We start from the raw sequence: 22,619 nt of genomic DNA on the forward strand, positions 1-22,619 counted from the left end.
AATACCTCTGGAATAACTCTTAATACACATTTAATATTTTGTCATGCTTAAAGTTTCATTAAAAACCTCAATGTGCTTATGTAACTAAGTAAATGTATGGCCTGAACTTGTGGCAAAAGAAGTAAAACCAGGACTATGAGCTAAAGCTCATATCCACCCAAGTACTTACCAGCTTCAGCTACCTGGTCTTCAGCTGTAGGTGCTGAAGCTGACTCTTCTTCTTCACACAGCCCATTCTGGTGGTTGTGGGTGCTGTCAAAGTAGTTTGACTGGAAAACACGCTCAACAATTTCCTTTAGAGCTTTATCTAGAAATTGAATATGAATTATAATGTTAGACCATCTCAGAATGCCTGACTCGAATAAGATTCAACACGCTACAAAATACTGCTCCAAGAAAAAAAACTTGTCAACCCTTACTGAAACATACTATAAAAAACATTAAAATCCACCAAAAACAGAAACGATGGAATGATAGAGAACAAAAAGAACCTATCAGTATTAAACTTTACACACTTAAAGGAAGTTAGTTCAAAACAAAAAGCTGACAGTTATTTATTCATTCTTTAGTATATATTTAACGCCTACCTGTATGTTGGGCAATGAATGCGGTAGGCAATGGGGCTACAACAAGATTTGTAAAAGATACAGTATCTGCCCTCAGTTTATAGTCTAATAGAGAAGAATTATCAGATACAAAAACAGTAAAATCACATCTGTGAAAAGTACTACACAAAGTTACAATGGATTGGACCTAGGCAGGAAGAAACTTGAGAGGCTTTCCTCGTTAAGTGCTTCAAGAGCACAGATCTGGAAGATGAGTAGTAGAAAGAAGAGAAGTGCTTCAAAGCAGAGACAAAAGCATTTAAAAAGCCCTATATGAAGAGAAAGGGTGCCAAATACAAGAAAATGAAAGCATGTGCTGTGGCTTGAGCCATAGGGAGCAAGAAAAAACATAAAGAAAAGACAAGTCTGGTAAAGGCCAGAACATGCAAGATCTTTAAGTTAAAAACAACTGTATGTAAAATATAAGAAAGCCATTAAAAGAATTTAAAGAAGGATGGGGAGGGTGGATTAAGTTAAGAGATTGCATTAGACAAGAGACAGGCAGAGAAGTGGAAGGAAGAGAAAAAGAAGTAGATAGATTCAAAACATATTTAAAAGGGAAAGCTGTCAGAATTTGATACACCTGGATATAAGGGGGCAGGGCAGCAGGTGAAGGTATGTGTCAAGAATTAATCTTGGGGCGCCTGTGTGGCTCAGTGGGTTAAAGCCTCTGCCTTCGGCTCAGGTCATGATCTCAGGGTCCTGGGATCGAGCCCTGCATCGGGGTCTCTGCTTAGCAGAGAGCCTGCTTCCCCCTCCCTCTCTGCCTGCCTCTCTGCCTACTTGTGATCTCTGTCTGTCAAATAAACAAATAAAATCTTAAAAAAAAAAAAAAATTAATCTCAACTTCCTGGCCTTATATAGTACATGCAGAATGTACCTATGTATGTAGAATGTATCTATTCCCTAATAGGTCACTTTACAGATAAATAAAACTTCAAAGACATTATCACAATATAGTTAATCCTGTTAACAATAAAACTAACAAGTTTTTGAATGAGCATTCACATCTCCCTTCCTCTGCATCAGAGCCTCCTAACTAAGAATTACTTGTTTTAAAAAAATTGTGAAAACTAAATGCACATAAAAACACCAATTTGAGTTCATTAATAACTTTTCATTAGCAATAAAGATGATACATTCTTTTTTTTTTTAATTTTTTTTTTTTTGAAGATTTTATTTATTTATTTGACAGAGAGATCACAGGCAGGCAGAGAGAGAGGAGGAAGCAGGCTCCCCTAGAGAGCAGAGAGCCCGATGCGGGGCTCGATCCCAGGACTCTGAGATCATGACCTGAGCCGAAGGCAGTGGCTTAACCCACTGAGCCACCCAGGCGCCCCAAGATGATACTTTCTTAAGATAAACAAGACTAGGTAGAAAATAACACCAAAGTAATATATAAGCTAGACATTTAACCCTCATTACTCCTCAGTAACGTTCATGAAAATTTGATCAGGCTTGACCTAAAACTACTTTTTAAGCTAACAAGTTTATACACACATGTAGATTTCTTTCTATTCGAACTTCAAATGATAAATTCAGTACATATTTGATGCAGATCTAAAATTAAGAAGCAAATATGATTTTTTTAATGAAGAAATATAGTAAATAATGCAAGTTAACAAACCAAGAAAATTATTTCTCACATGAAAAGATACAAAAAGGTTGGTTCCCATATCTGATTTACCTATTTCCTTAAAGAAAATACACTCCAAATTACATCATACAGTTTTGCCAATTAAAGCTTTTTATCCAATTTTCCACCAAACAGCTAAAAATAAGGTATAAACACAGATACATTCATCTTAATATGTTCAAAATCTACTTCCCTAAATCAACTTAATAAATAGCAAAGATAAGAACCTATTCCCTTATTTACTAAGGAAATAAACCTAAAATTCCTAATTTACTGAGGTAGTGAAACTTTTTTTTTTTCCCTAAAGATTTTATTTATTTGACAGAGATCACAAGCAGGCAGAGAGGCAGGCTGGGGGGCACGGAGGGAAGCAGGCTCCCTGCTGAGCGGAGATGAGGGGCTCCATCCCAGGACGCTGAGATCATGACCTGAGCCAAAGGCAGAGGCTTAACCCACTGAGTCACCCAGGCACTCTGGTAGTGAAACTTAAATGTCCCTTTATTTTCTTTAAAATGAATATGCACCGTTCATTTGAGATTAAGGTTTTAAAAAAAATACAAAGAAAATAACATCCTCAAATTAGCAGAAGTCTAAAAAATAACTAAGAAAAAAAGAAAGCAAGGATCATGAGTAAAATGTATGAGGTATAGAAAATATTCTTCATAAAATTTCACCAACAAGGGAAAAAACCAGTCCCTATCTAATACCAACAACTCTGAAAAGTTTATTTGGTGTTAATCTGTCCAACTTCAAGCAGAGTAAGTTATACACAAAACCATGGTAAGTGAGGATTCCCATCTCTACCGATTTATGATTGGTGTTTGTGACTTATACACACACATACACAGCACAAAAGAAAAAAAAAAAGGAAACAAACCAATAAACCAAAAGTAAACAGCAGATGAATGTTATTTACACAGTTCTGAAATTTCTTCAATTAACATTACTTTTAAACAGAAAACTAATTTTTAAAGATTCTTAGTTACAAAATAAAAAATTATGGTAATACTCACAGGTTGTTCCACATACAGATTTTTCCTTTCCTTCCAGCAAGTCCCATAGGTGAATGGAAGCATGTTCATACTGCTCATTCAACCTTATAATAATAATAGTAATTTAAAAATTAATCAATCACATTTTAGTTGTCAAGTCAACATTTAGAAGTTTCTACTATCAAATAGCTATACCTTAAGCTCATGTCCCGTTCAGGGTCTGCTAATTTGTAGAATTCATCCAACAATGACAATTCCTCTTCAGACAATATTGGCACTCCATTCAAACCTTGCTTCAGGTCAGTTCTCACCTCATCATCTCCCAATTTGTCCAAAACATACTGGAGCTCAAGTACAGTTTTTAAACGTTTTTGTTCTGCTTCTTCTCTCATAAGCTGCTCCCGACGCGCTGTCTTCTTTATTGTTTTCTGAATCTGCATTAAAAGTTAAGCATAAGACACTGAAATTAATTTCACAAAATTCCTAATACAGTTCAACCAATTTCAGGTCCAATAAAAATAAGACCTACTCATTGAGTATGTAACCCTGACACACAAAATGATGATTCCCAAATTACAAGTAAGAATATTTAATACATTATCTGTTTTAAACAGTTGTTAGAAACTTAGAACACATCCTCCCCTCCCTATAATTATTATACTACTGAAATGTTACCAGTAAAGGATGTATTTGGGATTTGCTTCAAAATAACCTAGCTGATAGCGAACAAGGGAGTAGTTGTGGGTATGTATGAAACAGGACTGCCATGAGATGAAAATCATAGAAGCTGAGTGTGGATATAGGGGTGTTCATTATATCCCTTTCTTTAGTTCTGCCATTTTTCATAATAAAAAGCATAAAAACTAAAATTTCTAATTAAGCCCTGAGTCAATTAAAAAAGAAACCCAAACATAGCAATAATAAAAAATCTTACCTATATCCATCTCTTCTATGGAAAAATGGTCCAAATTTTTTCATTTTAAATATTTACTATCGACTCACAGGGATGACTGGGTTGTGGGATGCCACAACCCACCATTGCCTTCCTCATCCCCAACTATCCACATTAGTATTGTATTATCCCAAAATATTGAAAATTGTGACTATGGGCGCCTGGGTGGCTCAGTGGGTTAAGCCTCTGCCTTCGGCTCAGGTCATGATCTCAGGGTCCTGGGATCAAGCCCCGCATCGGGGTCTCTGCTTAGCAGAGAGCCTGCTTCCCCCTCCCTCTCTGCCTGCCTCTCTACCTACTTGTGATCTCTCTCTGTCAAATAAATAAATAAAATCTTAAAAAACAAATAAAATAAAATAAATAAAAATATTTTAAAAAAAAATAGTGACTGTGGAGTACCTGGCTGGCTCAGTCAGTAAAGCATGCAACTCTTGATCTCCAACGTCATGAGTTCAAGCCCCATGTTGGATGTGGAACTTACTTAAAAACAGTAACAAATTAACAAAAGAAAAAGAAACTTGTTTTTATGAATAAGGGTATGCTGGCAGACAAAAAGAGGGTGGCAGAAAAACAGAGATATATACTAAGTACACATATTTTTTCCCCCACTATTCTTTTCCTTCTGCTAGTCTTTTATTTTCCTGGGAAGATAAAGGGAGACCCAGTAGGTCTTTTTTCTCATGCATAGTGCCAACCTGGGGTCAAAGGTCAGACTTTAAAAAAAAAAGGTCACTCTTTTCAAGAGTCCTAAAAAGTATTTTACTTCCTACCTTTCCCCCTTTCCCCCTTTCTCAAGCCTCACTAGGATAAACTGAAAGAGAAAACCAAATAAAAGCATACGAAATGAATAGCAAAGGGAGATATGGAAAGAGAGACCTAGGAGAACAATGCAGTCTACAATAAGACCAATTTAGGATGGCAGCAGAGAGGGTAGCAGATTAAATGATATTTAGCAGTAAGTAGCATGTGAACATAGAGATGAAATCTAAGCTAGGGCAGTACAGAAAGCTTTCAAGGAGAAAGTGACATCTACTCCTAAGATAGATAAGCCTTCCATCTTACTGGGGAGCCGAGGCTGGGTGTGTTTGTGTGTGTGCAATTTTAGGACAGAGAGGCAGCTAGTAGCCAGGGGCCGGAAATACAGGAGGAGGGGCAGGAATGTGAAATAAGGCAAGAAAGCAAAAGAAATAAGATAAAGAATGCCACTTTGGATAAAGTGAGTTCAAGTAAAGAATATGAAAACTGAAAAAGGTAGGCTGGAGCAGCATTAAAGAATTCTTTTTTTTTTTTTTTTTAATTTGAGAGAGCGAGTGAGTGAGAGAGCATGAGCAGGGGGGAGAGGGAGAAGCAGGCTCCCTGCAGAGCAAGGAACTGGACTTGGGATTCGATCCCAGGACTCTGGGATCACCAAGCCAAAGGCAGATGCTTAAACAACAGAGCCATCCAGGTGCCCCAAGAACTCTTGAATGCAAAACAAAACAGGTGTTTAACTGTGGGAAGGTGCAATAAAGGATCAGAGTTCAATAAAGACTGCAAATGAATTTAAATGCCTGGTGAAAAAAGTTCCTGCAAACATCAGTGTTAAATCAAAAGCAAAGGAGAATGCAAGTATTTTCACTTATACAGTGTTAGTAGCCTGAGAAATTGACTGTATTATTAAACTGTATAGCAATCCTACTTCTATGATCCATATTTTTTTAAAGAAATCAGAAAAACAAATTGGCCAGGATTCATCAAGCCTAAGGGTCTGACCTAGGTGAAGTGGAACAATTCCCTATTTTGGTGTAAATTAAGCTTCCTTTATTCCATTTGGAGGGATATCATTAATATTTTCCACATTTAATCAAATTTAATAAGTAATAATGATATTAAGTGCCTGAAATATATTAGCCGTAAGTCAAATGCTGTTCCAAGCACAACTCTGTGAGGAGGCAGGGGCCATTATTATCGCCACTTTACAGATCAGAAAACTGAAGTAGTGTGACAGCCTCTCCCTGCTTCTCTTCTGATACTCCTGGTCCTATTTCTCTGGAAAACCCTGAATGTTATAGGGACAGACAAGTAACTAAAAATTAACAGTAACTCAGAGTCCTACAACTACTAAGTAAAAGTGGCAGAATCAGGATTCAAAACAGACTGGTTCCAGAATCAGAGTTGTTTTTTTTTTTTTTTTTAAAGATTTTATTTATTTATTTGTCAGAGAGAGAGAGAGAGAGAGAGCAAGCACAGGCAGACAGAATGGCAGGCAGAGGCAGAGGAAGAGGAAGAAGCAGGCTCCCCGATGAGCAAGGAGCCCGATGTGGGACTCGATCCCAGGACGCTGGGATCATGACCTGAGCCAAAGGCAGCTGCTTAACCAACTGAGCCACCCAGGCGTCCCCAGAATCAGAATTTTTAATCTCTGTACTGCAATGTCTCTCCTCACATAACAAATTGTTTTGTTTATTCATTTTACAAAATCAGAGGCAACTTTGTATTTAATGCTGTTAACCCCTCTCCAAATAAGCTAACACCAATTCAGGATAGGAATTTTCTGGTCTCAACTTTCAACAAATTATTTGACTTTGCTTGTATATAATTTTTGTCCTGTTCCCAAAGATTTCTATCACATCCAAAGATGTTGGGAAAAACACACCACTTTGGTGGATCACAAATTGATACAAGAGGAATGTATCCCAGTCTGCCACATTCTTTAAGATCCCTAATGGAGACAGTGATTACCAAATATAAAAACAAGACTCTATTTTCTGATAGTTAACAGGATTGTAAGATGGTCATTAGGCATCAAGGAATATATGAAAAATAAATGTGCATACATACAAGGAATATACAGAAAATAAATGCATGTGTGTATATAAATAAGCTAATTTTTTTTAACAATGAAATCTTTTGGGTAACTACTATATTAAATTTGTCATATCTGAAACCTTGGTTCTCAGGCATCTTTCAGGTATTACATTAAACTTTACAGAACTGGAAAGCATCTTAGGTATAACTGAATACAATCCTCTCAACTCGCAGAGAGCTTATCAACAATAATACAAGGACTAAAACCCAAAGAAACAAAAAAATGTTCTACCTTACTTTTAATATTTCATAAACACATATATAGTCTTTTACTTACATCTTGACTTAATGCCATGAAACTCCTCTGTAATTCTTTTGCAAATTCCAAGTTATTTGTGACTTCCTGGTACTTAGATACGGCATCCTAAAATAACAAAGACAAAACCCAATTTTACTAAAACACAAAGAAACACAAATTAATTTTCTTATTAAAAATAGCAAACATACAATCCTTAATAAAATGTAGCATCTTTACCAGCTGATCTTGATTAAGCCTTTCCCCTTTGTTCATTCGTTCCTGGTAATCATCAAGCTTGCCCTATGTTAAAAGAAAAAAAAAAAAAAATTATGCCCCACATTAAAGTACATACCAGCCTAACCATGCTGAAATACAAACCCATATCATCCTCTAAGTTTGTCTCAAATTTTGCCCTAAAGATGCTTTTAAGTTAATTTCAGGGTGGGTTTTTTTTAAGATTTCATTTATTTATTTGACACAGAGAGAGATCACAAGTAGGCAGAGAGGCAAGTAGAGAGAAGGGGAAACAGGCTTCCCGCTGAGCAGAGAGTCCAATACAGGGCTCGATCCCAGGAACCTGAGATCATGACCTGAGCCGAAGGCAGAGGCTTAACCCACTGAGCTACTCAGGCACCCCTAGTTAATTTCAGTGTAAGTTAGTGCATAAAGTAAGTTATTTAATAAACAGTAAGCTAAAAAAATGAACGTAGGTACTCCAGCCTGCTGAATGATACCAAATTTTGTACTATAAGCCAATGATATGACACAGCAATGCTTATTCTTTAGGTTTCTCAAAAAAAGATATGCATCAGATGGCCTGCATAAATGGTTCCTACCCACATGAGGGAGGGATACAATTTGGTTACAATCCTACTTATACAGGAGCATACAGACATAGACATTTTATAGTGTTGAATTCTTGTCTCTCTCTTTCCCCTTGAAAAGAATTCATGTGACTTAAAAAAAAAAAAAAAAAAGAAAGAAAGAAATCCTGTGACTAAGTCATAGAAAAAGAGTGTATTTTTCCTGATTAGACCCAAGTACTTATTATCTTTGATGTGCTTCATCCATTCCTTTTGAGTAACATGATATTTCAGTTATTCCATCCCCTTTGGATAGTGTGCCAGTCAAAGACTTTGCTTTATTTTCTCACATACGGAATTAAATGTGTGAAAGTAGGAACAGAAAATTAACCTCTGGTTTAAGTCATCTTTATTTTCACTAAAATAAAAACTGTGGCAGTTTCCCAGACTACTACTATTTGATAAGACCCCAAAGAAAAGATATCCAGGTAATGCAAAAGTCAAGAATTAAGTTATTGTTTTAAAGGTCAGGAGAGGGAGTAAACAGAAACCTAAATTAAGGGGGAGAAATTTTTTAAGGGGGGGAGGGGCAGAAGAAGAGAGAGGGAAAATCTTAAGCAGACTCCCCACCCAGCGCTACACCTGACATTGGGGCTCAATCTCACAACCCTGAGATTATTACTTGAGCTGAAATCAAGAGTTGGACACTTAACTAAGCAACCCAGAGACCCCAAGGGGGAAAAATATTTTTAATTAATATAATCACAATAAATTATGAACATATATTGTTCCTTACCCTTAGCAAAAATAAAACTAACCATGAAACAAAATACAAAATCTAATAAAATGCATTCAAATAAATTTAAAAACAATACTAATTAGTTTTAGGTCAAATGATCCATTTTCCTTATACCAGAAACAGTCAACTTGCATAACCATTCCACCCTAAAATAAAAAGCCTAACAGGATGCCTGGATGGCTCACAGTTGGTTAAGCATCTGCCACTGGCTCAGATCATGAGACCAAGGTCCTGGTATCACGCCCTGCCCCTCTCCTGCTTATTCTCGCTCTCTCTCAAATAAATAAATAAAACCTCCAAAAAAAAAAAAAAGAAGTGTAACAATCCCTTAGTTATCTTGGAGATAAATAAAACCAAGATAAACATTAAAACATTAAAGGCTGTTGAAAGTATCCAATTGTATTCTTAGGTGGATTATTTCACAAAATAACCTTCAGCTGGAAAGGTATAAAATTTGTCTAAGGTTGACTGCTGAAAAATGACAGCAGGCCTAATTCCAGGTACAAAAGATATGCTCAACTGCCTTTGAACACTCTTTGAGGATGAAGACAGTTCACTTCTTTTTTAAAAGAGTAGGCTACTTTTCTTTTAAAAGAAATAACAAACCAAACAAGATTTACTTTTAATAGTGATGACTTAGGGTATAATAATATTATATTATAGTAAGGATTCCTGTTTAGAAATATGTAGATAATAGAAGATATAAGAATGGAAAGAGAGCCCGAAATGTAATGCTACTACAGTAAAAATTCTGAATTAACTATTAGGCAAAAGAAAAACTACTATTAATTTATACCTGGCATTTATTATCCTCCCTTTTTATACATTTTTCAAAGAAGCTGTTGCTAAATCTAAAGTAATAAAGTTGAGTATACTATATACCCCTCATAAGGTACAGTTTTACATACCTGGTTTAGCTTTATCATTTAATGTCTTAAGAACTTAAAACATATATGCCAATTAAAATGGATGTCAAATCAAATCCTAAAACATGTACATATATAAATATATATGACAAGTTTTTTTATTAAGAATGGTACCTGAGTGGTAGAATTATAGGTGGAACTTGTTTCCTTTGATTTGTTTTGTACACTTAAGATAATTTGCGATGAACAGTTTGTATAATAAAAAATTGAAATTTCATACTATAGAAGATAGTAAGAATGACAGATTTCAGGATACTGCCAGGACTTTAACTATAATAATCCTTGAATAGGAATCTATATCGTCCTATACCAAGACAAGATATCCTAAAGCAGAAAAACCCCCAATTTTCTACACAGTAACAAATTTAGTATTCATCCATCCCAAATTTCTATGGCAGATTACATTTTCCAAAGACGGCTACATTTGCAGTTCTATGTACTCTTCTACCATGTGACCTTGACACTGCCCCATGCAGAACTAGTCCAATTCCCCTGTAATTGTATTCAGTGGGCTTCTACCAACAGACCACATGGAAGCAATCCTGTAAACTTCCAAGGCTATATCATAAAAGCAATGTTATCTCTGTTCTGTTTGCTAGTCACTAAAAACACTCGTGTTTGGAGCCCCAAGATATCCTGTAAGAAGTCCAGTAACCCTGAGGTTGCCATGCTATGAGGAAGCCAAGCCAATGAAGAGGCCTTATATAAGATTAGCAATACTAGTATTAGAATCATTCTAACCCAGGGATCAGACATGTGAGTGAACAAGCCTTAGTCTTCCCGCCTGGGGCCCCAGGAATCACAGAGCAGAGATACCAACTCCACTGTGTGCCTGTCTGAATCCGAGAGGCAGAGTCTCTGTGCATCAGAAAATGGAGTAAGTTTTGGAGTAATCTATCACACAGGAGTAACTGGAAAAACGGTGAAAGGGAACTCAAAAGAAAGGGAAAGCAGCTGCTACGTGAAACTCAGCTTCACAGTACTTATCTTCATTGAATTACCATCACCAAAAACTATGCAAAGACTTTGCAGCCAAAACAAAGATTTTTTTCATTAAAAATCATACATCTATTTCTTCTGCTTTTTATACTGCTATAACAGGTTTCAAATATTTCAATCTATAATAATTTAAGAGCCATGATTTTTAAAGGGAGGGCTGCCACTGACACAAGAAATGACAGTTTACTGTAACAGAAGAAACATGTTAAAAAATCATGATATAATTGAACAATCTCAAGGCTCTTTAACAGGGGATTTTCAAAAGCTGACCACACTTCCTTATACCTGGTGAGGTGAATTAAGGCAGCTTTAGTGATGCAATCCAAAAATGTCATTAATTACATGAATGGAAACTATGGGTCTTATCTAAAACATTTTTCTAACCATAATAAAACAAAAGTTTCATTAAAGCTTCACATTTGTTCCTCTACAGCCATTAACACTTGCTATACTACTGTTATAAATACCCTATCCCCTTATCCTGGCCCAATCTTCAAAAAAGCAAGATGCTAAGTCTGGTCAAAGTTCCTAATAAATAGCCCTCATTTGAGGAAACTCAAACTTACTAATAAGACTGCAGGGACAATTAAAAACTGCTCTACATTAAAGGACACTAGTTTTTGTTTTTATCAGTATAATACAGGATCTCCTGGCTGCTTGGGTATGTAAGTCTTTTATCACCATGGAATTTGAACTAATAAGGGAGGACCTCTGTTGCCCATTACATATAACTAGATCTGTACATAGCAGAGACCCTGTGTTGATCTACAAGCCAGTGATTTCCAAAGTGTGGTCTCCAAACCAGCAATACATCTGCATCCTTTAGGAACTTGTTATAAATGTAAATTCTCAAGGTGCCTGGATGGCCTGGCTCAGTTGGTGGAGATGCAACTCTGGATCTTAGGGTTGTGAGTTCAAACCCCATTGGGTATAGAGATCACTTAAAAAAAAATTAAGTCTTAAAAAGAAAAAAAAATGTAAGTTCTCAGGCACCACCCCAGATGCATCTGGGGATGGGACCCCATAATCTGTGTTTTATCAAGCCCTCTGGATGATTCTAACATGTGCTTAAGTTTGAGAAACAGTCACCTTGATCAAATATATTGTAATTCCCTTGTAATAACCCAGTAGAAGACAGAAATAAATTATTTTGAATCAAACATCTAATACAAATTGTGACCATAAAAATCATTATATGGCAGCCTCAATTTGGTGACTTAAAGGTTTAGTTTTAAACAAATTCAGAAAATTTGTTGAATGGTGGTTTTCTAAACCAGTTTATGAATCTGTTTAACCTAGCCATTTACATAAGACCCATTTATGATCTGAACACTGAAGAGTTACCATCTTCCATTCACGGTACTTTTACTAAACTGTGCACTGTCCAGAAGTTCAGAGTGCTTTATAATTAAACTTACTGATGAGTGCCAAATTTCACACTAGCAACAGAAAGCCTCTTAGGACAATCAATTGGTCTAATTTTCTGCCTTTCAAAATGAGGGTGGCTTGCAATCCCAGCTCACTCCTAAACAGCTTTCAGAAATTAAAAAAAAAAAAAAAAAAAAAAAAAGACATGGTACCTGCTCTAGTCCCAAGAGCCGATAACTCAAAGACGAATGGCACTATCATAACTGGCTTCGTGCCTATTGTCACATCCCATTCAAATGGCTTAAAGTCCAAGTAGAAAAACTCTTCATTTGGGGTTAAATTTGCAATATGAACTGTATCAATAAGCAAATAACTTGCTTTTCACAATGACTGATCCAACATTAACTCCAATGAATGTAAAGGGGCAAGTACAGGAGCAAAGGGCTCCAGACAGCTCCAAACAGAGCTTTTTTCTTCCCTAAGCTAGAACATGGCTACCTAACACCTAGAACTAACAAACTGGTCAATTACTCATAGCATCCACATAAAATGAATATTAAGTATTTTTTCTGGAAAATAGAGCTGTTTTCCTAGCATAAAAAGATATCTTTATCAGAAGTCTATCACAATACTGGTAGCAAAAACCTGACCTCTTAAATTCTATCTTGAAATACCTATCTTGAAATTCAATTTAGGGTTCCTTTTCAAACTAATGAACATTCTGAGAGTATTAAACATTCATTTATAGCACCACATATGAGCAAGATAAAAATATAGCCATTTCACAGATTATCCAGTCTTTAAAGGGGAACCATAGGATAGAGATGTGACTATTACCTCATAAATGTCAAAAGGCACTATGTGGGGGTACCTAGGTGGCTTGGTCAGGTCAGTGCCTACTTTCAGCTCAGGTCATGATCCCAGGGTCCTAGGATCAAGCCCCACATCAAGCTCCCTTCTGGGTGTGGATTCTGCCTCTCCTTCTCTCTCTGCCCCTCCAGCTGCTTATTTGTGTACGCTCCAAAAAAAAAAAAAAAAAAGAAAGAAAGAAAGAAAAAAAGAAAAAAAAAACCACCATGGTCCTAAGAAATAATTACTCCAAGAAGTGCTGACCAGTCCCACCCTATCTCCTGTTTGTTGCTTTTAATAGTTGACAGTATTCACTATGCGACAGACATTCAAATTTAAAGTATCAGGCAGCTAACCCTATCAGCAAGGGATATTACCAATCATATTTCACGTAACTAGAACCTGAAAGACAGGGCAGTTAATAACTTGCCTAAAGTCATCCATCTCAGAAAAATCATTTGTGCCTCATTATGTTCCTCCTTTATGTCACTCTGGATTCTAGCCATTGCTACATCTCATTTTTGCCCTGCTATTTTCCTCCCTTCGTTTCTCCAGAGTACTATTATACTATTGAATCACAATACAACTAGATCTTCTGTTCTTCCCTAAGATTTTTTTCATGACCACAAAAGTTACTTTACTGAAATGATTTTTTAAAAATTTCAGGACAGTGCTATGTGGGTACCAGAAGATAAATATCCAAAATAGCTATCCTGAACTTTCCTTCCTTCCTCTTCTATCCAACAAATTCTATAAATGAAGAAAACATTTTAAAATTACATAATTAGAAAGAAAGAAAAGACTCCAAAAAAACAAAAATTCTTTAACTGGACAATTATAAATAGTCACACAAGAAAGATTAGAAGGGGACAACATCTGAAAACAAACTAGCTTGGCTATCCAGGAAACTATGTAACCTCTGTTCTCAAAGCAATCTCCAAACTTAAACAGAAAAGTTAAAAACGAAGCCTAAAATAACAAAAATAGTAAGAGCACCTATCTATAAATTATTTTGTGTCTCCAGGCCAAATAAATCCCTTCTACAGTATTGAAAACCTACAGAAAGACAAATGCAAAACCAAAAGACAAGGATTTCTTTTCTTCTCACTTTCTAGAATCATCAGTGGCGTTTCTATATCCTATTTCAAGCCTCCAATCCCTACATTCCCTGTTCTTCACCTAGAAATAACAATTCTGACTTTGCCCACGTAATGGTGGGCAGCTGAGTGCCTCCTGCTCACCCTCCACCAATTCAACCAACAATTAGTTACTAGTAAAACTCACAGGAAACAGAAAGAGATTAAGAAACAGGTTCCCAACTGTAAAAAGAAGGGTAGAGAGAACATATACTGCAATCCATAGGTGATCCGTAACAGCTCTTCAAATGCTGGAAGTCTTCTCATGTAGCAGAATTCTGAGCTGTTCCAGAAATACGGGAAGGGTGGGTTGAGAGGTGACTCTAACATCAAGACCTTAAAGTGTTGTCCAAAAATGAAACAGACTGAGAAATGACCATTTTACGAGGCCCTACAAGACTGATTAACACCGAAACTGAGTACTTGTCAAGAATTCAGGATTTCTTCAACCCTGAGAGTAAGAGAATGCTAAACTAGATGTTATCTAAGATCCCACTGTAAGACAGTTTTTCAAGCAAATAAGTAACCAGGAGTTTAATTTGGTAAGGCTTTCAGTCCCACTGAAAAGGAAAAAAAAGGTAAAAAGTAGTCCTATAAAAATCCTTATTCCTTGTCCATGGCTGTAATTATGCAGTTAAGTCTGAATGAATGGAAGCAGCTGACCCTAGTATAATGTTGAAGAGTTCCAGCATCACCTACTTTGAATTATATTCTTAAGAAGTCTAAAGCTTGTGCATATGAAAAACAAATGATTATTGATAATCTTAATATCTTTTGAATTATTAGTTGTTTTAACCAAACTACTCATTAGGATGAGTCAGTACAAATGAATGATTTTATACACACTGCTGAGAGTTATATAAAAAGATGGGAACTGTAATTCATTTAAAATGGAGACCAAGGGGCACCTGGGTGGCTCAGTGGGTTAAGCCTCTGCCTTCAGCTCAGGTCATGATCCCGGGGTCCTGGGATGGAGCCTCACATCGGGCTCTCTGCTCAGCGGGGAGCCTGTTTCCTCCTCTCTTCTCTCTCTGCCTACCTCTCTGCCTACTTGTGATCCCTCTCTGTCAAATAAATAAATAAAATCTTTAAAAATAAGAATAATAAAATAAAATAAAATGGAGACCATAAGGGTTTTTTTCAATGATTTAAGAGTGTATTTCAGTTACTTCTATGTCTAGATTAACAATATTAAGGGAAATGCAATGAAATTTCTAAAAATTTACAATGGTTCAAATACCAAGATTCATCTATGTCCTTCTTCCTAAGACTATTTACAAATCATGCTTATAGTACCAAGATTTTAAAATGTGCTGTAACTGCCTACCCATCTATGCTACTGACTTAAAAAATGAATCAAAAGAGAAGAAAATTCTTCAGGAAAAAATCCGTTTCAATAAAACACTGCAGTAAATAACTCTGTACAAAAAACATTTTTTCCCTCATAGATTAATCCATCTGAACAGGATTTTGTTGATGAAGCTACAAATATTTCTATTTAATGAGTTAGTCAAACTAACAAGTATTTATTTAGCATTTCCCATGCATAAGGCACACTGTAGTATCAATCATAGTCTCTTCCCCAGAGGAGCTTAACCACCGATTCAGAAAAACACAAAAGGTAAGAACATAAGACAATATCAAAATGTCAAGGAAGTATACAGATACAGACAGTACAGGACATTAAAGGAAACAGACTACTTTAGCTGAACATGGCCAAGAAGCATACCTTTCCTTTTCCTAAGGAAATATGAATTCTGAACTCTGCCCTATAGTCTCTTTCATGTATGTTTTTACACTCATACTCTATCCAACAAAAGCACCAGTGTAGATAGTGCGAGAAATAAAGAACAGAAGCCAAGCAATTTACAATTCCAACTTTGGCTGTCTCTTCTGCTACTCCTCTCATCCTTCTCTAGTGCTACATACAATTCATTGCCCCCAGAAAAAGGGACCTATTACTAAAAGATACGCAGAAGCTTGAAATATAAGAATTAAGATGGAAAGGATGACACACCTCCTACTTCCTTCCACTGGTAATGCTTTCCCCAAATTATCTGGTCTACAATCATATCAAGCCTGAGTCCAGAGGGGCAAATGCGGGTTCTGGGCTTAACTATGCATAGACACTTCAGAATTTAGACTTTAAAAATTCATTCCATTACAACAATACAGATGTTCCAATGATACCTGATACAATGGGACTTTACCTATACCATTTATCTGAACAGCCTACAAACACAAATTTAACAAGGTATTAATAAAGGTTTAACAATGAAGATATAAAAAAGCTTTGTCCTTTTGCTTTCACAGCTTTTTAAAACAGAGGAACTCTAAGATTTAATGTAAAAAGCCTCACTTGGTTCTAAAGGATCAGCTTAAATATGAAAAATTACTTATGTTGCAGAGCATTACAAATTCTAATTACCCTCATAATACAAGAGACCTTGGAATTCACTCATTCCAAACTGGGTCATTTTACCTGAGCTTCTCAATTTACATTTCCGTAAAATGAATTCGACCAAATCCTAAAATTACTTTAAGGAGTTATATCTTAGATTCCATCAACAATATAGTAATAAAATTAACACCAAGTTGTTATAATTTTAATATCTGAAAGTAATTTTTAAAGATGAAACCGTACTAATCTTCCTAAACGTAAACTAAATATTAAATACATAAAATGACAAATTGTATGTTTAATCTCTAAGTCACACAAAATGTATTTGGACAGAAATATTTGCCACATGGGAATTACCTAGAGTAAAATAACATGCTCAGGTTAAACCAATTCATCCTCATTACAATACTTGGAATTCTACTCATGCAAGAAAAAGATACCTGTATTATCACATGAGGAAATTAACATCTTTTCCTTTTTAAATTCAAATTTTTAATACTTCTCTCTCTCCCTCTCTCTTACACACACACACACACACACACACACACACACACACACACACACACCCAGGAAGGCAGAGAGAAACAAATAAAGGATTACAAATGCTTTTTTTTCCCCTGTTAACAAGGTGAATGCAAAACAAAGTAATCTTGCCCTCTGCATTGCAGAGAATTACTTCATGCAACCAATGGGAGAAGCGAATACATCAGAGATTTTTAACTCTGTCAAGAAAAACTTTAGATGTTAGCCCCAAGAAAGATTTTACTTACAAAATAGTTAAGAATATTTTTATTTCAAAATACTTAACAGAAATTCTGTACAACAGCTGCACTGAATATTCTAAGTAGAGGCACACTGCAGTGCTCTGCAAAGAAATGTTTTCTCTAACAATGACAGCATCCTTTTTCAGTATATTTACTGAAAAGATATAAAGAGCAAAAGGACTTTAGGGAGTAGTATGTAAAACAGTAAGTACACTTTGGCTATCACTTATGGTCACATATTGGTTAAAAGGTGTCAAGCTGTCTTGCAATAGAACACTTGGTTAATCTCTCACCTACTAAAATCACTAGTGTCTAAACCTTTTATATTTCCAAAAAGCATAAAATTTTAAAATGTCATCTATCAACACATCCTTTATTCTACATTAAACTGATTGCATCTTACCATATAAATGAGCTCTCTGTTCAATTAAAATTAAGGCTTGGTTTCAAAGTACCATCTTGCATAGCCTAGAACCCAATTCTATACCAACAAACTGACTAGGCAATCAGTCAATTGATTATTACTTATAAAAGTTCAAAGATCTGTAAATGAAGTTTTGCACTTCATTCTTTTGATTACAGCTCCATTTCTTCTCTTTGCTAAATACACACATAGTCTCTATAAGCCCAAATTTCAAAAACTACCAGGCCATTTAGTTGCATTACATAAAAGGATCATATTTCATTAATGTTAAGCATGCATTCTCACTGAACAGATGCTTAGCTTTCCTCTCATGGCTCAACTTACTAGAAAATTAATGAATAACTCTATATTTTATATGAAATACAATATTATTGCAATTCTCCAACTCTTAAAGTAAGTAACACTACATATCTGGTATTAATTTTGGTCAGGATACTTGATTTTAGAATCCATTAAAAAAAGAGATTCTGTCCAGAAGACTTATGAATAAGTCAAGTCTGAAATACAGCTCAAATATAAGTTGCTATGTGGACTGAAATAAAAGGAAATCCAGGTATATATATCATCTTACTTTACTGCACAAGGATTTCCACAAAGGTTCAAAACTGATTTGTAAAGTAAATCCTATTTTAGGTGTTTTAGAAATGCTCACTCACTACCGAGAAATCACAGTTAAATCCTTTCATACAGTAAATCCTCTAGATATAGAATACAATTTAAATTAGAAACTGAATGTTTAGAGAAAAATCCAAATGCCTTGAGTTTCTCTAAAAGTAAAACTTAATTTCGATAGTAATTAAGTCACATCAGTACTGCCAAGACTTAACTATTTAACAAGTAGGTAGCTCATTCTGTGAGTTATTAAGAAAACCTCAGGTAACTGTAATTTGATCCAAAACACTGAGAAGATGGGGGGGGGGGGAGACATGAAATACTTTTTGTTACTTTGTGTAGTCCTCTCCCCTCCCCCCCCATACAAGGAATTTTTCCAGTACTTACTAGCCTAGTCTATTATCTCTGTAATAATAGTTGCATTACTTTCCCCTGTATAAAGGGGGGCTGGGGGGCGGGTGTTAGGCGATATATATATATATGTAATATAAATCCACACACATGAGTGACCTTTCACTGTCAGGTCCTCATAGAGCTTATAAACTGAACTCCCATAGGCATCTGGAGCACTAGACTCAGTCACCTCACAACTAAACTGGCTGTTAATCCAGTGCCTGACTTTACACTAAGAACTTTGAAAAATTATTTTTGAGTCATTAAAATACATGTATCTATATTCAAATGTCTATATTTACAGTATTACATCATTACTATTTACCTTTTGATTCCTATCCTAAAAGAAAACAGGCATTTCCTAAGAATTTTGGAAATTAAGCCACTCAGGTATCAACCAAATTGACAGGATTGTTTATTGCAGTAAGATGTTTTAAAAAGATACCTAAGTCTCAAGTTCAAATAGAGTAGCAAAAACTAAATCAGAGGGCATACTCAGAAGATACTAGCCTTGGGCAGGCTAATTCCATTACATATTTAAATGTAGCTACTTTACAAGTAAAATACTTTTTGTTTTATTGCTATTGATAAGTCTAGTATCTTTCATTTATAATAAACCACACTGTTTATCAAAATAAAATATCACCAATAAGGTAGGCATTTACAAGCAGTGCATCTCTTGATTTCAAATAAAATCTAAGAAATTCAAGTAAAATTCCCAGTAAGAAAAATGAGACAGATTAGTATCAAATCTAAAAATGTTTAAAAACTCCCAAGAGATAGAAAATAAGTCCTAGAACAAGCAATTAAAATAATTATGGCTTACACCATTTTCTTCAAGTTATTTGTTATGGCCCAAATTTTAGCTAAATAAGTCTCAGCATCTTAAGTAACACTCTTAGGTAGGTGGCTAAATAAACATTTTTAAATGACTTCGTCAAAATTCAAAATGTTATAATAAATATGTTTTACTAGAAGCAAACAAGCGGAAGTTATCCAAGCAAAGTTCTTATTTTTAAGGTAAAAGGCAAAAAGTTTGCAGAACAGTCACAGATGTAATTACCCTGTTTTTTGTTCTACTCATTTGCTTCTTCCTTTCCACCTCGTCTTACTGAAGGTTGAATTATTCACTCTACCGAGACCCTTTCTCTATATACATACACACCCACACACACACATACACACCCACACACACACACACGTGTCGCTCTCAACAGAGTTGGTACACTGTGCTGCACTGAGAGCATAAAACAAAAGACCTACTTGAAGATCAACCTAGAATGCCAACTTGAACCCAAAAAATTGTGGGTGTGGCTCGACTGTTTTTTGGAGGGGGGGGGACGACGAAGGCCAGCCGGGGCGGCTGCCTGGTCTCTGCCCTCCCCCTCTGCTTTCGCTTTGTGCTCACAATGCAGCTCCTGTAAAGCGCTTCCCTCTCCTCGCAGCCGCCGCCATGTTAGACGCTCTCTCCATGTGCCCAGAGACCTGGCGATCCCCTCGGTCTAACCCGGACCCACGCCCCTCAACGAATCTCAATCGTGGCAGTCTCCCTCCCATCCCTCTTTACAGTCCCGGTGGGGTAAAGAGCCGCTGCAGAAAATCTTCCCGGGGTCAAGTTGAGCGTGAGGCTCAGGGGGCACCTAGACAATTGAAACAAAGAAGGAAACGTGGGGGCGCCCATCAGACGGGGGCGGGGGGTGGGCAGCAAATCGAAGCCCCACTCTAAAGGGGCCTGACAGAGAACCAATTCTAGATGAAGGTCCTAAACACACTTCCCCCTCCCGAGAGGAGAAGAGACACTGAACAGGCCTCGGGTATACGGTAACGGAGCGGACCAGCCCCACCGCGACACAACGTAGGCCGCCCCAACTCCACGAGGCGGTCGGTTGGGCCCTCAGTCCCCTCACCGGGACCCCTTCATTTCTCCCCGCTGGCCCTCTGTCAAAGAAATCGGGCCTCGATGAAAGAGAGGGGCATCACTCAGTTCAGCCTGGCGACAGGACAGCCCCCCGCCCTCACGCATCCCACTCCCAAAGGCCAAAAAGCCTGGCCCGCCGCCGGAGGAGAGTAATAAAGCGGCCCGGGCGGCGGGGGCGGGGGGGGGGGGGGCGCCGCGTCCGGGTCAGGTGACAAGCACCTCCCCTAGGAGCCCGTTTTCCGGGCTCCAAGCTCCGTTGACTGAGCAGGCCGGGCGTGGGGGGTGGGGGTGAGTGGAGGGGATGTGCTAGGGAGGGCAGAAGGCAGGCCCCGGCAGTCAGGGTCGGGGCATCCAACCCTCCCGTCCCCCAACTCCTGGCACCTTTTTCTTCTCCAGGTTCCGAAGTTTCTTGTCGATCACCCCGAGGATCTGCTTCATGGCCTCGGTCTGGACAGCACCGGTGCCGGTTGCGGGGTGCTGGGAAGCCGGCGCAGCTGCCCCGGCCCCCGCCTCACTCCCAGAGGAACCCGACGGGGGTGGCGGTCCGGACGACTTGCTGCCGCTTCCGCTGTGGCTGGTGGCCGAGGGCATCTTTAGACCGTGAGAGGAGAGAAGAAAAAGCGGGAGGAAGGAGGACAAGAGCGGCGAGTCAGGCGGCGGACGGGGAGAGACGCGGGACAAAACGCGCAGCCGGCGGGAGCCTGCGCGAGCGGGTGGGGGTGGGGATGGGGCCGGCGCGCGCCGCGAGGGCAGGAAGAGACCGAGGACGCGCGCGCGACCCGCCAGCGGGGCGCCCGGCCCGGCCTCGCGCCGCCTCCCGCCCCGCCCCTCCCCCGCGCGGGCCGCCGGCTCGGCCTACCCGCCCCGGGGTACAGAGGCTCGCGCCGGGGGCGGGGCCTCGCAGCGCCGGCAGCCAACGGCCAGTGCAACGGTCCCCGCCGGGGAGGGCCGGCACTCGTCACCTGGCGGGGAAGGGAGGGAGGAGAGGTCGGGGCTAAAAGGCGGAGAAGGGTGGAGAAGGGCACTGGTAATAACCGGGGTGGGGGGGTTGGGGGTAGGGGAGACTTAGGGAGCAAGCCCCTCGAGAAGGTCCAGCCGATCCGGAGGTAAAGGACACTCGGGGCAGCGGCCCTCTTCCCGGTCAGCGCCTCGGTCTGGGTGGCGCTCACCGTGCGCGCGCGGAGGCCGCTGGAGATCCCGAGTGGGCGGCTGAGGGGGCTAGGGTGGCTGTGCGTTCCGGGCAGTGTCGTGCGCTCCGTGGGCGCAGGCCGCTTCGCCCTATCCCCGCAGCACCGAGAGCCGCTGCTAGTGAGGCGGAGAGCCGAGAGCGGGAGGGACTTTGCCAGCCGGCCCTCTGGGGCGGAGGGGGCGGGAGAAGCTGCGGGAGGGGGCCTTCGCGGCCGCTCGGGCTGCCCAGCGCGAACGCCTGCGGGGAAGGGCCCACCGGGCCTCCTACCGCGGGGCTCTAGCTTATGTCGTTGGGGGTCGGCCGCTAAGCGTAGGTCTGGACGGCCCCGGCGGTGCTGCAGGAGCGGCGCATTGAGTTTAGAGCGAAATCGAGGCTAGGGTCCTTCAGGCAAAGTCGCTTGACATCCAAACGGGGACAATAGGTGTCAAGCAGCTGGATCGGAGCTGGCGTCTGCCCTGTAAAGAGCCCTGGCGGGGCGGGGGGAAGGGCGGGGGAAAGGTTTCTGCAAGTAGGGGGTGCGTGGGGTGGGTGGTGCAATCCCAGCTTCTAGAATTCCTTCTGTGTGTAGAGCAAGCAAACTCTCACATCCCAAAAGGTCTTTTGAAAAAAAGACAGTTCGCTGCTTTCCCCACAAAACAATCACCGGGTAGGTAACCTAGGAGTCCTCTGTAGAACGCGCTGGAAATGAGCAAGATGGGTGGCTTATTAAAAATCTTAAAACTATGGATTCGGGTTAAAAATAATCTGTCTTAAAATGACACTTATCCA

General features: G+C 39.0%; 1 protein-coding gene across 1 annotated transcript in view; it reads right to left on the minus strand.

Moving 5' to 3' along the window:
- LOC111149401 (cell cycle associated protein 1) overlaps positions 1-22,010 on the minus strand; it is a 38,071-nt gene extending 16,061 nt beyond the window's left edge. Inside the window, exons 1-7 of the mRNA XM_022506426.1 lie at positions 21,832-22,010; positions 21,044-21,253; positions 7,508-7,570; positions 7,310-7,396; positions 3,429-3,667; positions 3,255-3,337; positions 170-307 (exon numbers count right to left, since the gene is read on the minus strand). Of these exons, the coding sequence (XP_022362134.1) occupies positions 170-307; positions 3,255-3,337; positions 3,429-3,667; positions 7,310-7,396; positions 7,508-7,570; positions 21,044-21,253 (820 nt within the window). The 5' untranslated portion in view covers positions 21,832-22,010. The remainder of the gene's footprint in view (positions 1-169; positions 308-3,254; positions 3,338-3,428; positions 3,668-7,309; positions 7,397-7,507; positions 7,571-21,043; positions 21,254-21,831) is intronic.
- Between the last annotated feature and the right edge of the window lie 609 nt (positions 22,011-22,619).

Source organism: Enhydra lutris, unplaced genomic scaffold (genome assembly GCF_002288905.1).
Source record: "Enhydra lutris kenyoni isolate GAN:26980312 unplaced genomic scaffold, ASM228890v2 scaffoldscaffold22, whole genome shotgun sequence".
NCBI lineage: Eukaryota > Metazoa > Chordata > Mammalia > Carnivora > Mustelidae > Enhydra > Enhydra lutris.